The sequence below is a fragment of the Anopheles coluzzii genome, chromosome X (assembly GCF_943734685.1).
Source record: "Anopheles coluzzii chromosome X, AcolN3, whole genome shotgun sequence".
Lineage (NCBI taxonomy): Eukaryota > Metazoa > Arthropoda > Insecta > Diptera > Culicidae > Anopheles > Anopheles coluzzii.
This window is the reverse complement of record NC_064669.1, coordinates 15,448,002-15,464,414: the sequence shown is the minus strand read 5'-3', so window position 1 is coordinate 15,464,414 and position 16,413 is coordinate 15,448,002. Positions and strand designations below refer to the sequence as shown.

The window sequence follows — 16,413 nt, the reverse complement described above, 5'->3', positions numbered from 1 at the left end:
TTATCATGACCTATATAGCCTTCTAACTTTCCGAGCAAAAATCTATATGAATGGTCGTGTGGTCAGATACGTGGGTACCGACACCAACGACCATTACTCAAATCTCACTTGCTTCAGTGCTGGTGATTTCCATGGGAGTTTAGTATTTAAACAATCGTATCGCCGTTCTAGTTCTAGCGATGCATAACTTCAATACGAAACCATACAACAGTACAGAGGAAATGAGAAAGCTCTCCTCCAAGCGATGAAGCTCAACTGTTTGGGGTATCCCACCAACAGAGAGCGCCACCGGCTTTTTCGCTATTTTTAGAATGCATGAGTCGTTTGCCGTCTGCTAAACGAAGTCTTTCTATATTCCGTTTGAGAAGAGAACTTGAGTCGTTTAGAAGTCGTTTAGTGGTCGTTTATTGAATTTGTGGCACTTGGGACGTTATCTGTCAAATCCCATATAAATCTCGTCCGATAAAATCGCATCCGATCAGCGTTGCCACCGCCCTGAGTAATTTAGAACCCGTTTAGTGGCCGTTTAGTGGAGTTGTAACACTTGGGTCGCTTGGGGGAAAATCGCGCGAATTTTTAATTTTGACAGTTTAGATGCCAGATCGGTTCGATTTTCCCCAACAATTGTCAGATTTAGAATAAATTACAAGTAGCTTAATTTTTTAAATCGTTAAAAAAGCAGAAATAACATAATGTTCTACATGAATAGTATAAAACATGTAATAATGTGCATAAAAGTACTGAATTTCATCAAAACTAACTATGTAATGGCTGATAATCGTTGCGATTCGTTGTCCGACGTTTTCTGTCAAATCTCTTATAAAATTTGGACCGGCCGTTCGATAAAATCACTTACGAAAAAGCGTTACCATCAGCCTAATTTCGTCGATATAGAAGATTAAACAAAAATTTAAACCCCAGCTCAAGGCGCTGCTCATACCTTGTCTGCACGGCAGTGTAAAGCAGCCTTCAGCGATTGTCTCAAGCACTGGAGTGGCTCCGATAGCCACCGAATGCGCGGGCTGCCACTGAAGGGTTCGTTGCGTCCGTGCCCATAATCCGTGTCAGCTCGATTATCCGGCAGGAGCTAGAAACGCATCACGAAACACGAACCCTAAGCATACAAGTCCAGTGACGCTCTCGCAAACAACGCGCCCGCTCCGACGCAGGGAAGCCAAACGACACATCACATTGCAATTAAAACCGTCTACAGCTCCTGTAGACTGCCTCTGCTTCTATCAACCTATCAAACGTCGTATTTCAAACCTAGCAGCGTCCATCCGTGTCTCTCCAAGTTCTGTGCTTGCGTATCCGTGGCTGTGTGTGTGTGTGTGTGCGCGCGTGGTTGTTCGGCATCAATCTAGTTTAGTGGCGCGTTGATTGTGTTCATCCCTTTAAACCCTTCGCTGTGTGAGTGTGCGAACATAGTTTCAACATGAGTATGCCCGATGTTGTCGACATTAGAAATGAAATAAACAAAGAGCATGTGCGGGAGAGCTTGGACCGGAACGGCGACGAGCAACAGCTGGTGCAGGACGTAAACGATGCGCTCGGTACGCGCAAGGGCCAGTAAGTAATCGGGCGGCGGCGCGTCTATCCCTTTCCTTTGTGTCTGGTTTGGATGTCTCAGCCCCACTCCCAACGCTCTTTCCCATTGATGCATCTAACGTATACCGCTTTCTCTTGCCAATCCCCCTCCCTCCCGCTGTAGCGATCCCACAAACCATCTCGTGCGGGCGCGGATGCCCGTCGAGCGGTACGCGTGCGACTACAACATGAACCACAAGCGGCGCGGGCTGGCGCTCATTTTCAACCACGAAAACTTCGACGTGCCGCAGCTCCGGTCGCGCGCCGGAACGAACGTGGACTGCGAGAACCTGACCGCCTCGCTCAAGGGCCTCGACTTCGAGGTGCACGTGTTCAAGGATCTGAAGCTCCGCGACCTACAGAAGGAGGTCGAACGAGGTAAGCGCGCCCGCTTCCTGGCATGCTCGCCGACGCGCGGCTACCCAGCATTGCTAAATCAAACCAAACAAAGAGTACGCCACAAGGGCGAACGAAATGCCCATGCACGGTTGCAATCGAGCATAAGGGAAGGCTGCCTTATATGTTGCTGCCGACCCTGTCTCGCTCGGCTATCTCGCTCGCACACTCTGTGTGTAAGGGCAAAAGGGTACTCCATCGGCGGTACCATATTCAGCGAGGAGTGATTTACCAAATAGGGGTTTTCGTTTTTCAGTTTAGGAAATGAAGCATTGAGCCGGGGGACTCCGGGTAGATACGTTTTTTTTTGTTCTCATGGTCGCATTAGTTGACCTATTGGTTGTTCTATTGCAACGGTGACAAACTTTTGAACGTTTTTCCTTCGCGACTCGTTCATCTAGATGAGGATTTTTTTTTTAATTTTCACCATACATATAACACCTTTCCGTTTTAAATGATGTCGATGGGTTTCGAACAGTTCGTAACATCAACAAAATGGTTAAAGTGTCTTTATTTTATGGCCAACGATTTTAGCAAACGATTGTTGAATGCATCACTCTCTTCCTAAAAAACAAAAAATCAAAGCATTATACCTGGCCACAAATAACTGATTCAGCAATAAGAAAAACGTTTTCCGAGTACCTGCCACAACTGCTTGATGCGGAGGTGTATAGATATCATAAAATGGATGTTATACCTGTCTGAGTGGATGAGGTTTGTATTCAAATTGGTGCGACATAAGGTACCTGAATAAAAGGGGTCTTTGAGTTGTTTGCTGAAATTATTATTATTCTTATTATTACGGCACTAAAAAACCCGTGTGCAAGTTTGGCCTAGCTTGGCCTAGTTTGGCTTAGCCAACGCTGGGCTTAAATTGCTAAATTGGACAATGGTGAAATTATGTTATTGCTGGACAATATAGGAAAGGTTATTTCCATCATTCTTGATGCTTTTCGAGCATTTAGTTGAAATCATTTGGCTACTCTCGTAATTCCTCTAATACAATGACTTTTTGCAGAGTAAATTAGGCTAGGAAGCCTAATATTACAAAAATTATAAGTAGTTAAATTAGAAAACATAAATAGTGATTGTTGTTCGTCGCAATCCTTTGCGAGAGTGTCCTTTTTCACAATTAAATATCTTATTAATAGGCTATTAAAATATTAAAAAAAAAAACAGATATAGCAACAAGTAGATGATGGATGCAAATGTGAATCAATTTTATGTTGAATTTTGTTATTGTCAAATTTACATTGAAATGATTGTATTCCAAACTTAATTACTACTACTACCACTCTTCTGCGAAAGGGCGCATTATTAGGCATTAGAAATGAGTTTGGTTAGTCTGAACTAGTGATGAGTAAAGTTGGCAAAAACCCAAAGTCAACTCCGATCCTACTCCGATAATTTAGGAAGAACTCCGGACGGTAGGTCCGATATTGCCCGGAGTCGTCCGGAGTCTTTGTCCTCCAAAGTCATTCAGAACCGCCTGAAGGAGTCAGTCGGAGTTGTTCGGAGTCATCCGGAGTCATACGAAGTTTTCCGGAGTTATCTGTAGTCATTCGGAGTTGTCCGGAGTCAGAATCGTCCAGAGTCGGAGTAGGCCGAAAACAGCCGGTGTAATGTCTGGACGTCTCCGGACGACTCCGACTCCGGTCGACTCCAGATGACTCTGAATGACTTCGGATAACTCCGGAAGACTCCTGCTCCAAACAACTCAGGACGACTCCCGACGACTTCGGGCGGAACTAGTGGTTCGGATTTCGCCGGAGTCGGAACCGGACTAAAAATAGCAGGAGTTGGTACGGAGCCGGGGGTGCGCTCCAAAAAGCAAATCACAAGTCTGAACTTTTCAATCGATACTAGATTAGGAAGGGTTTAAAATACTTTGTATGTATTTGGCAGGCATTTACCACGTAGTTTGATATAGTTGCAAACGCATCGATTGATTTCTTACGCTCTCTGTTCTCATTTATGGTTGCGGTAGTTTCACAGATGGACCATAGCGACGCGGACTGCCTGCTGGTGACGATCCTGTCGCACGGCGAGCTCGGCTACCTGTACGCCAAGGACTGCCAGTACAAGCTCGACACGATCTGGACATACTTCACGGCCAACCACTGCCCGTCGCTCGCCGGCAAGCCGAAGCTGTTCTTCATACAGGCCTGCCAGGGCGACCAGCTGGACGGTGGCGTGGTGCTCGAGGCGAAGGATCGCACCGAAACGGACAGCTCCTCCTCGATGCTGACGTTCAAGATACCGATGTACGCTGACTTCATGATCGCCTACTCGACCATACCCGGCTTCTACTCCTGGCGCAACACGCAGAAGGGCTCCTGGTTCATCCAGTCGCTCTGCCACGAGCTGAACCAGAACGGCCGCAAGTACGACCTGATGGTGCTGCTCACGTTCGTCACCCAGCGCGTCGCGTACGATTTCGAGTCGAACACGCCGGACATACCGATGATGCACCAGCAGAAGCAGATCCCGTGCACCACATCGATGCTGACCCGTTTGGTGTACTTCAACCAGAAGAAATAGTGCTAGAGGGAAAGCGGGGAGCAACAATGAGCAAGTGTTTTCTTTTTTTTTTCAAATTCATTGCTATGGTTCATTTTTATTGATGTCAGTCACTACTGAAGTTTAAAGGAGTTTTTCTTTTTGTTTCTTATCAGTTCCCATTCCACGACCTTTATTTTTTGTTTGTTTGTTTGGAGGCCGTTGTGGGGGTCTAATGTCCCAAATACCCACTTTGGCGCTACATTTCCCACGGCCTTACCACCGTGAACATTTACTTTAACTTTCCCAATACTTCTAATACTCGTCTAGACGCCCGCGCTGGGACAAACTGCCATGCTGCCGCCTGCCCCACGTGTGAGGGGAATTTCCATTTGAATTGTTTTCTTTTGATCCCGTTCACTTTATTTTAGCGTAAGGTGCATATTTTCGCACATTATATGTACAGGCGGTCCCCGAGATACACGGTTAATGGGGACCGAAAACGGCCGCAAAATACCGCGTATCTCGAATTTCCGCGTAAGTCGAATCTCGTGATTTCCAGCTAAAATATCACAAATTTTCGTGTAATTTTGCAAGTAGGGGGCGGTTTTAGTCACTTTATGAATTATTTGATATGATTCTGACTGAATATAACTGTTTTAAACCTTTTGAAATAGTTTTGAACATTCGATCAAAACGGAAATTATTTGGCAATTTGCAATTGATGTGTCAAATCAGTACAAAACCGCGTATCTCCGAATCCGCGTATAAGAGATACCGTGTATCTCGGGGACCGCCTGTACATCAAAACAATATATATCAATCTCCAATTCCATGTACGTAACAAAGCAACATCTGCACGTGCCACGTGTGAACGGAATTTTTAGTTTAGAGGGTGCTATTATTTTCACACTTTACCTTTTGGTTTTATCCCACCCCAGATGATGGCCTTAGAAATCGATTTGATCTCCCCTAAATTAATGTTTGCACTATAACAGTCTACAATTCCTTTGCACGAAAGCAAACCGCTGCGCAACATAGTGTTTAGGCTAGCTTCGTAGCGGAATTTTTAACATTTTAAAGACGCACGACGGAAGTCAATTTTGCGCAGTGCTAGTGAATTTTTCCGTTTACTTAACATCCTTTACTTTAGTAGAAATTACTCTAGTTATCATTTAAATATGCTACAACAAAAACAAAAACTATGAAAACGATCATTTTAACTACGCAAAGAGAAATACACATAATCGTAAGAGATGAAATAGCAAACTCTCGTGGAAGCGGCATACCTATCGTCGGGACAGCAAAATATCGTCTAAGCAGCATACGATGGTTGTATGGAGTGATGATTCGGTGTAAGTGATTTTTTTTTGTAAAAAAAAGGTACTCAATTTGAAACCTTTAAATCGTCAAAGACAAAAAACAGCCAACAAATCTAACCTCTCAAGTAGCGCAAGCGATAGGCGATACAAAACAGGAAGGAAAGTTATTGTGCGCGCGAACAGTTTGCACACACACACAGCACAGGAACAAAATCGCAAATATCTAAAAATTTATCCAAGTTATAAAGAAGAGCGAAGTGCCCAATGAATGAGAGGGGGAAGGTGGGGCGAGGAGAAGAGGGGCAAAACTATTTTTTTAAACAAAATCGAAATCGAAACGTGATAAAAATGGAACTAAAATCTAGAATGAAACAAAACCATAAAACAAAACGCAAGCATATTTACACCATTAGTTAGGGCTAAGGCAGATACCTCATACCGGGGCTGCACGCTGTGTACGCGGTACAGAGCTATGTACGCGTATGTACAGCTATGTACAGAGCTGTGTACGCTGTGTACGCTGTGTACGCGGTGAGGGTACAGAGAGAAGGTGAGTTCAAGATTTCTTACACATTTTAGGATTAAGCAAAAACACATACACACAAAAAATGCATAAAATACATTAAAAAACATATAGCTCTTATACATATTACCTCATAACATTGGCATGCTCCGCTTAATAATAGAGATGCAGTGCGGAGGTGAGAGAAAATGGGAGAGGTTTAAAATAAAAGCTACAGCTGTACAAAAAAAAATGCTACCTTGGGCGTGTTTGCTACTTTTTCTGCTGCACTACATGTATCCGAAATGCTGCGATTTGTAGGTAAAACGTTCGCCCCAAAGTGAAACATAACCGCACACATCCGTCTGTTTTCTGTGGTTAGCGACGAGCGGTGCTTAATCTCCCTCACAATCGCATGTCTCACAAGCAAAATCGTCATTAAAATGCTCTTATCGCGTACGCAGCGGGACAATTACGACTGGGATGCAATCATTAACTGAATCAAATAGCGATGGTGAGGAAGAGAAAAAAAAACCGCCATCCGATTCGATTTTCCGCCGTCGAGCGACAGGCAGGGCACGTTTGGGCAGCATACGAAAACGGTTGCCGGCGTCTTTTAAGGTCATATCAATGTTAGCGTCTCGCTGGGCTTTGCCCTTCACCCTGTCCGCACAACCGCACAAGCGCGCCGCATTCCTTTCCCTTTTCCGTCCATTTATGTGCAATCAAATATTGATCACAACAGCGCCCGGTAGCAGTTTTGTTTTCCCTTTTTTGGGAAAAAAGGAATGGCTCGCCACGATACAGTTTCCCCTTGCGCTGAGCGCGTGAGCGAGAGCTCGAGAGAAGGACGGAGCTGAGAGGAGAAAAAAAAAGAGCTGAGCCCCGTCACAGTAGGACCAAAAACGGCAAGGAGCTTTGGGCTCTGCTTTTCCTGGTCGTGCCTTACTTGCTCATTATTGTGTAACTGCCCCGGGAAAGGCAATGGGGGGGAAGGCCCTTATAAGCCCCGTTGTTAGTTCTTTCGATTTTTATGGGCAAATGAAAACAATTAGATTTTCTATATTTTTTTTCGTAACTGGTGAAGTGTGTCTTGTGGGCTATGGAGATTTTGTTTTTTTTTTTATTTTATCAATATCAGATCAATGAATATTTGAGAGTTCCGCCGTGTGTGCTTTTCTGTGTCACGCGGTCGTCTAAACACACGCACACACACACACACTAACACACGGACCGTCACGGCCAGTCGTGTCGTGTGATCATATCATCCGACCAGAATCGTCGGGCCCGGAGTGTCGTTGTCGTTTGCTTGTCCTCTCCCGTTTTATCCGCCACAACCGACCCCTACCCCCTCCCCACCCACGCCTTCCCCACAACGCCGCCAGCGTGTTTGCTTTTAGAAGGACTTGTACGATGACGACGATCGGCCTGCCAGTGTTTAATAAATATGGCCAACAAGTTCACGGGAAAGGAGGCAGGGTGGGGGGAGGGGGCCGTTTCTAGTTGGAATATCGTTTCCGTGTGGCGGTTTGCCGACGGGGGAGGAAAAAACACCATCACAGCTCGCAACCGTGCTCGCCCCTGCTCGTGCACGGTCTCCCACACGGTCTTCCCGCCCGTCGCGCTCTAGGTTATCATGCGGGGCGAATGCAGCTCGGACACGTTCTCGATCGGCGGATAGTGGGTGGAGGAGGGCGGTCCCCAGTCGTGCAGGCCGCCCGAGTTGGCCAGCCGGTGCGTTAGGCGATGGGCTATGCTGAAGCCGCCGCTGCCTTCCAGCTGCGTCAGCACGATGATCACCTGTGGGTCCACGAGAGCAAAAGAAGAGTGCGGTTTTTTTTTATTAAGACACATATGGCAAAAAAATTCCCTAGAGGGGGTATGCACCTGTCGCTGCAGCGGTGGAACGGAATCGACCGTCTTCAGCTCGCCTCGCGTCGAGACGACGTTGTAGCTTTCCTGGCAATCACACTTGACGTGTATCCACTTGTTCTCGTGCCGATTTTCCACCATCACGACCAGTCCCGCCCATCCCTGAAACGGAAGGAAGGAATGTGAATGTTAATTTTGAAGTTTTTCTTGCAATGTTCCGCAAATTTAAAGTACACTGATAAAAGTGACCAAAACGAACTGCTTTAGAACTAATGTTATGCGTTTGTGTTAATATTTTTTATCGTTAGAAAAATACGCAAATAACGGATTGCTTAGAGGTTTGATAAAGGAACCATTAATACATACGTTTACCCAAAAAATGCAATTAAATATTTCAATAGCAACTAAAACACTCAAAAAAACAACAACTAAAAGTTTGTTGGTTCACAAAAAGTAATCGTCTATCCGGATTTTGGCTCATCTATGCTGGCCAAACACTTCGTAGACACAAATTAAATGTATTATTATGAATCTGCTAGTTGCTAGATTCAAAATTAATGCATTTCTGTTGTTTGAATTGCATTTTAAGTGGTCAGAAAGTCACTAAAGGTAGAGTGAATTAAATAAACGTAGCATGATGGCGGAAATTGTATCTTAAGCTTGTGCATAACCTATCCGAACCATTTTAAAAGGCTGTAAGACATGTACGAGACCACATTCCTTCGTTTGGCCATATTTCTGTCCCGAAATGTGTGTCAAACTGTCAATTAAGCAGCCATCCTTGACCGTTAATTTTTAATGTCCAAAAAATTCAAATATATTCCAAGAATCAGTGCATTTCACGATGGCCAATAAGATCAGGAGAAGAGATGGTACACATTTGGTTGATGCTGAATTTCATTGTAGCTGGTCGTGCTATGGCTTGAATGAGTGAGTTATTACGAAAATGTTTTGTTGTAATAATACCATACGCAGAAATTGCCCAAATCTGGAAAGGAGCAGGGAATAACTCAGGAATTCATTTCAAATTAGGCTCTATTAACATATTAAACCCATTTTGACTCGTCTAGGTCATACGGCCGCCGTCTAGTTTTAAGAAAACAGTCTACTAATATGCACCTAACGGCTAAGTAGACTCTCAATATGATATCAGTTGCCATGTTTTTCAATTGAACTTGGCCACGTGGTGCGAAAATTGAATATTTCTACCAGAGATTAATTACAACAAGTCTTGTAAGATAATTGGTTAAAAAGTACGCCCTTTTCATAGTTTAAATGAGTTTATGTGGTGATCATGTAGTCACTAATAGACATAATTGTATTCAGAAACCAGATCGCGAATTTTCCATAATAAGTTTCCACAACCTGTTTTTTATAGGCATATAATGCCAGAAGCCAGATAGACTAAAATACTTTTTCATAAAAAGATACGATACAAGCTGTCGACTGTACCACGAGACAGGCCCCATAATAATGTCTCTAATAGACTTCAAAGGCAAAATACAACTTTCAAGCAGCAATCTAGTAATAATGCTCAGCTCGAATCGAGTTTAAGAATCGCATAAGCCTGTAAGCATTGAATACGAGAAAACAGTGTTCGGGTTCGTTCACTTTTGCCATTTAAAAGTTGTAGAAAGAGCTTCATCTATTACCAATGAAAAAAAAAAACAACTACTATGAAGCCTTACGTAAACAGAAATCAATGCATTACAAATCCCTTTTACCCTCCATACCTTCGTCAGGTAGTACGCGGTCATGCCTTCCCGGCCCTCGTGCCGCTGCCCCTTGGCCAGCGTCAGGTTGATGATGGCGTCGGCCAGCAGGAATGGGGGCGGCGTGATCTGCTCGACCAGCAGCCGCTTGGAGCTGTGGATCGCCAGCACGCACTGCGGGTAGTGCATGAAGTCGTCAATTCCCGTGTGCCAGTGGTTGAAGGCGAGACATACCAGCATGTACAGGTCCGTTTCCAGCATCTTGTGGCAGCCGACGAATCCACGAACCTGTATGGAGTTGCAAACAAAAACAGAAAGTACTGTGCTGTGGGTTTGCTTTCCAACGCGTTGCCTCTCCCCGTCCATTACCTGCCGCTTGCTGTGCTCGACCAGTCGGCCCACCTCAGGGTTGGCGGGGTTTCGCGTCCGGAACAGCACCACACACAGGTCTAGCTGGGAGCGTTGCGATTTTTCCGAATTTCTGCAAGCAAATGGGAAAACGGACACAAACACAGACACAAGTTTAAGTTTTTCAGACGCGACAACGCAGCTGGACGATTGTTTCCTACCGTTGCCCCTCCTGGAACAGGGTGAACTCGGCCTCGGTCGGTTCGAGCACGGTTATGAGCACGCAGGACAACGCGCGGAGTGGTTGCAGCGTGCCAAACAGGCGCACCTCGTTCCATTCCGAGCGCACCTTGCAGATGTCGATGCAGTCAAAGTATCTGCGGATAGGTGTGGAATGGAAAAAAAGGATGGATTTGCTTCTTCTGCTTCGGTTCAAATGCATTCCCCCACTAGTACCCTGCTTACCTCAGTACATCTTCAAACGATATCCAAAACACGCCCTCCGAACCGCCATGCGGCATCAAGCTGTCGCGCAGCTCGTCCGTCCACAGCTCGGAATCATCCGACCAGTCGCCTGCGAAGATGAAGGTAAGGTTTGGCGTAGTAATGGATGTGTATTGATGATGGAATCGATCCTGAATGGTAGGCTCGGATTCAGTTTCCAGAATCGATTCCAGAATCGGCTCCGAAATTGGTTCCGGAATCGGTTCCGGAATTAAAATCGGCTCCGGAATCGAAATCAGATTCGGCTTCGAAATCGGAGTCGGTTTCGGCACCTCCAAAGGAGATTCTCCATAAGAATAGACGTTTCGATCCAATGACACTACGTATTGATAGCCGCAAAGAATCAAAATTTACTTGTAAACGATCCATTCTCATGGAGATTGCCGGACTGTTTTTGCTTCTGAAACTTCTTATTTCAATTCAAGAACTGATTCTAATTCTGGAGCTAATGCCAATGCTGGAGTCAATTCCGATTACGTTTACGAAGAAAAATGGGGTCCAATTTCAGAGCCGATTTTGATTCCAGAGCCGATTCCGTCTCTAGAATCGGCTCCGAAGTCATCTTCGGAATCGACTCCGAAATCGGAATTGGCTCAGGAATCGGTTTCGGAATTGAAATCGGATCCGGAATCGAAATTCGTTCCGGATTCGGATTTGGCTCCGACATCAGAATCGGATAGATCCGATTCCGAGCTTCCACCACTAGTTTAACCACCCAGAGAGAGAGGGAGAGAGAGAGAAACGCAAGTTTCCCTGGGGCTTGCACGCGGTACCTTACCTTGCCAGGAAAAGTGTCCCCACGGGTTGCGCAGCTTGAGCAGCCGGTGCCCCTTGATGTCCCGCACGTCCAGCACGGAGTAAGCGTGGCGCGGCCGCAGCCCCTTCCGCTGGTACTCGTCCTCGTCCACCTTCATGTTGCCACCGCCGCAGCTCGCCCCCATCAGGAACTTTACCAGCCGGGAGCTGAGCAGCTGGGCCCAGATCAGGTCGCGGTCGAGATCGTCCTCGCTCGGCAGTGGCAATGAGCTGGCCTGCAGTGGAATGCTTTCGCACGGTGCGCCGGTCAGCGTGGCGAGGCCCTCGATCGCCCGGCCCGACACGAGCGCCTCGTAGCAGCCGTGTATCTTCGCGACCGCCTTCTCGATCAGCGGCACCCAGAGCTGTTTCCGCTTCGCCTGGGAGTAGACGAGGTGACCGCGCTTGTCGCACGGCAGCAGATCGTCCACCAGCACCGTCGTCCAGCGGCCGTCCTTACACAGCTTCACCTGGTACGCGCCCTGCGGGCAGATCTCCTTCGTCAGCAGCACCTCCTTCACCAAGTCCTCCCGCTCCGCCAGCACGGCCAGCGCGCTCAGCAGCCAGCAGTTGCCGAGCACGCCCTGGCAGATGTCCGACGGTAGCGGCGTGCGGAAGACGGCCCACTGCGGTGCGGTCGACTGGTTGCCGCCCTCGCACAGGATCTCGTTCGGCCGGCGCCACTGGGCGACCGGGTTGCACTCGATGTTGGACGACGGCTGGTAGTAGAGGCTTTTCATCGCCGGCGGGAACGAGTCGTCCACGAACGCCTGCCCGTTCTCCACGCAGTACTCGATGATGCTTTTCCAGCGGTTCAGCGCCTCGAGATCGTCCAGCTGGCGCTGGTTCTCCTCGAGCCGGTTGCTCTGCTGCAGCTGCTGGTGCTGCTGCTGCCACACCAGGCAGCCGGTGTCGATGTGCCGGTGGCTTGAGCAAATGTCGCACACCACGCACGCGAGCGAGTTTTCGTACGTGCACGCCGGACACTGCCAGGTGCGCTTCGGTATCGTGACCTGCATCCCCGGCATAAGCGCTTTCGCTGCACCGCCGGACGGCTGGTGCGCCGGCACTGGGGCCGGTGGATGGGCCAGCGGTTGCTGCTGCTGTTGCTGCTGCTGCTGCTGGTGCTGTAGCTGGTGTAGCGGCTGTAGCTGCTGCTGCAGCAGCTGCTTTGGAATGGCACCGGAATCGATCGGCGGGACGACAGCCGCGCTCGACGCTCTGCTACTGTTCGACTGCTCGTCGCACTGGCCCAGTATCAGGCGGTTGGTGGCGAGCGACTCATTCACCAGCACACCCTTGCCGGCCGGGCGCGCCGTCTTGCAGGCGCTGCAGTCCGGCTGGACGATCGAGTTCTTGAGCGTGCACTTGTGGCACGCCCAAAATTCGCCCTTCTTCAGCGTCATCTCCTCCACGTTGCAGATGCTGCGCAGCTTCGAACCGCCGCAAGCAACGCACGCGAGCGCGGCGCTCGAATTGACGAGCGTACACTTCCGGCAGGACCATTCCTTTTCATCGGTCCCTTTCGATGCTGCTGAGGGGAGGGGGGATATTATGAAAATAATTAGTAATCGTTTTTGAAAGGGAACACGGGCAGAAACGCTGCTTACACTTTGTGCACCACTCGTCGTCCAGATCCTGCTCGAAGCTCGCGATCGGCACCCGCACGATCGCTGGAATATTATCTAGCTCTAGTATCGTGGAATTCTGATGCGTGCTGTACTCATCCATTACGGAGAAAATGTCATGCTCGCCACCGTGATAATTTACTGCAAAATACAACGGAGCAAGAGGCGGAAAAATGCGTCATTATTATTACTGCTGCCTGTCGCGTTTCCGCGCTCTGCGTCTGCTTGTCTGCTTAACCTTTATCAAAATTATTTTTATAGTTCGATAGTTGCTTATTATATTTGCATTTGGCGGCTATTTTCTCGCTGCCCGCGCCAGTGCTGAACGATTCGTCATCTTTCTCTGCTTTCCTGCAGAAAACGGAACAAGGTGGGGCAGGGTTTCAGTTGACAGAGTGTTTTGGTGTTAGACGGCAACTGCCGGCGGTCTGCCTTACCCATTTTTACAGCTCACCGGTGCCGGCAGGTTCGCGTACTCGTCCCGCAACGGGTCCTTCGCGTGCGGCTGCTGGCCGACGCTGGTGGTCGGTGCATTATTATTTACAGCATCGCTCGCTAGCTTGTTTTTCCGCTTCGCCTCCTTGTTGATCACTGCGTAGATTGGTTCGAGGGCGCCGCCCGACGAGGCCGGATACTTTTTCCCTACAAAAAAAAAGAAACAAACAAACGAACAAACAAATACTGTAGGTAAGTGGAACATCGAATGGATGAAAATTCTCGAGATAGGTTTGAATTTAGTAATTTTAAAGAATAAATTTGCCTCTAAATGGATTAAATTAATTTATGATCCAATGAACCAATTGCAATGTTTCATTGTCGTCATATAAATTACTTGATACATCACATGCAGGGAAGTGCATTATCAAATAATACACAAAAACCTAAAAAAAAAACACTTCACTTTGACGTGACCTCTATTCCTTACTTGATATCGATCATCAGCTAAGGTGATTTGGAGAATAATTTTTCAAATTAAAAGCATTTCCAGGAAGATATTTCAAATGACTCTGATGACTATCTAATTAGAAAAAAATGTCATGAGCATCACGAAATGCTCACCAACGAAAACAATAACATAACAATAACATGCTGAACACGACATGCGAGTGCTTGAGTCAACCGTGATACTCTGACTCGCAAGCTAAGCTTAATGCCGCCACAGGCCTTATGTATCATGACAAAAAATAATCAGAATCAAAATGAGCTGGGTTTCTCGCTCTGTTTGACCCGACGGACCTTCAAACCAGACAGAACAAGAAAGCATGCTCATTTTGTTGCTGTGTTTTATCACAATTGAGTACGTGATGCTGACGTGGATTTTGTTTCAGACAGATTTTATTTCTGACATCGACAGTGATATTTTGCAGCACTGTTCTCGTCATTCTCCACTAATTCTTGGAGAAAATGTGTTCGTTTGGTTCAAAAATTCAGTGGTACCGAAGCTGTCATTCGTCCCCGGGAACCTTTCACTAATTTCATAGTCATCTTAAGTAGTATTCGTGTCGTGTAGTCTTCTACGTATTAATTTATTATTTATGGTTCGTTGAATTTTTATCTAATAAAAAAATATAGATTAAGATGTAGAAAAAACGTTCATTTTTTTACTTTTACACTCTTAAATGACGAATGTTTTTTCCATGAACGAGTTGACTCTGGGCGAGTGATTAATCCCTTTTCCCTGTCAAACCACAACTCGCCATGCGTTAATTTCCGCATTTTCCTAAAGCAAAAAAAGTGACAAAAAGTAATGGAAAAGGTCATACCTGTCTGGCTGTGCGCCGCCTTGCCCTTGCCATTCTCCTTGAGCCGCACGTTGATTGTGGCGTTGTCGCTGCACCGGGCGGAGGACGTGGTCGACGGTACCACGATCAGCCCGCCCGTCCGCTTCGTGATCGTCGTAATGCTCTGGCCCCTGCCCGGGCCTGGACAGTCGCCACCGGTTCCCCCCTCCTTGGGGGCGCGGGCCGGTTTCGCCGGTTCCCGCCGGCAGCAGCAGCAGCACGCCTGGGCCGCCGTGTCGCCCTCGAAGCTGAACTGATTGTAGATGCAAAACCGGCACCGGGCGGCCGCCCCGAACTGCTCCATGCTGCGGGCGGGCGTAAGGCGCAACGAGGCGAACGGTACCGCCGTCGAGCCGCCCCCGCCGCCGTAATAATGGTCCGCGGTCCGCGGCGTCGCCCCGGGCTCGGCACTGCAAGCAAGCGGCGTCAGTGGCTTCCGTATCGTGTCCTTGTAGACCGGCGCGCTCACGCTCAGTGCCTCACAGTTGATGCAGTGCCAGGAAACGGTGCGATTGTACACCCGGCACCGGTGGCAATTCCATTTGCGGTTGATGCTCGGCTGCGACAGGTGCCGTTTCCGGTTCCAGCAGCAGCGCGGATCCGGCACCGGATGCACGAACGATCGCTCGATCTTCTTCCGGTTAATGTGTTTGTGTGCGAGCGCTAGGCTGTCTATCACGCGGAACAGGCAATCGTTCGACACGAGCTTTCTGCTGGCCGGGTGCGCGTTTGGTGATGATGTTTGGTGGTAGTGGTGGTGGTGGTGGTCGTGATGGTCATGGTGGCGTTGGTGTTGGTGGTCGTGGAGGGAAGAAAACAAAGAAAGAGATACAGAGAGCGAGCAAAAGCTTGATGTGAGTGCGGGGAAACACTGTGCGCAAAGGTGCGGGAAAGGTTTGCTCTCCCTTGCTGCCGGCCATCGGGGATAGAGTGGGGTGCGGTGGTGCAGCAGTGCATACCGTACCTATTCACATCCTTCATGCGAACGCACGACGACGAAACGGGACCGCTGGTGGCGTTGCCACTGGTGGCCAGTATCGGATGGTGCAGCAAGCTGCCGACGTTGCCGTTCGTTTTCCGGCTGGTGCGGCACCTAAGGCAGTGGACGCTCTCCGTCGGGTTCAGGTAGTTGCATTTCGTACAATACCACTGGAGCACCGATGCTATCGTACCCATTTTGACACATTTTACGTACGGTGCATGCTTTACCCCACTGCGGCTGTGCTCCCGGCGGCCGACCGTGCCATGTACTGCACGGAACACCCGGGGCCTGTCCCCGTTTGCTGGCCCCGTGTCCTCGTTTCTGTGTGTGTGCGTGTTTTTTTTCGTTCCCTTCACGCCTTGGGCCCTCGAACTAGTTGGCTGCTCTGTGGCCTCTGTGTTTTTGTTTCACGCACGGTATCGATTCATCGGGCCTTTGGGTGAAGAAAATCCTTGGCTGTCAAACGGTTGTATGGAAGAGGAGAA

General features: G+C 48.1%; 2 protein-coding genes across 5 annotated transcripts; one reads left to right on the top strand and one right to left on the bottom strand.

Annotated features, from left to right (window-relative positions):
• The first annotated feature begins 1,068 nt into the window (after positions 1-1,068).
• On the top strand, positions 1,069-4,624 carry LOC120947599 (caspase-like). The gene is made up of 3 exons (XM_040363063.2): positions 1,069-1,569; positions 1,712-1,965; positions 3,971-4,624. The coding sequence occupies exons 1-3, from the start codon at positions 1,436-1,438 to the stop codon at positions 4,522-4,524; spliced, it is 942 nt and encodes a 313-aa protein (XP_040218997.1). The 5' UTR covers positions 1,069-1,435; the 3' UTR covers positions 4,525-4,624.
• Positions 4,625-7,354: 2,730 nt separating this feature from the next.
• LOC120947576 (calpain-D) lies at positions 7,355-16,413 on the bottom strand. Of its 4 annotated transcripts, none has more exons than XM_040363020.2 (12): positions 15,911-16,413; positions 14,929-15,659; positions 13,603-13,807; positions 13,404-13,516; positions 13,148-13,306; positions 11,521-13,071; positions 10,704-10,812; positions 10,460-10,615; positions 10,260-10,371; positions 9,912-10,178; positions 8,194-8,340; positions 7,355-8,106 (listed from the first exon to the last, which is right to left on the bottom strand). In XM_040363020.2, exons 1-12 carry the CDS (start codon positions 16,120-16,122, stop codon positions 7,933-7,935), a joined length of 3,936 nt encoding a protein of 1,311 aa, XP_040218954.2. In that variant the 5' UTR covers positions 16,123-16,413; the 3' UTR covers positions 7,355-7,932. The 4 variants fall into 4 exon arrangements, with proteins under 4 accessions (XP_040218954.2, XP_040218973.2, XP_040218963.2 ...); XM_040363039.2 differs by having other exon boundaries at positions 7,356-8,106; positions 11,521-13,068; XM_040363029.2 differs by having other exon boundaries at positions 7,357-8,106; positions 14,929-15,656.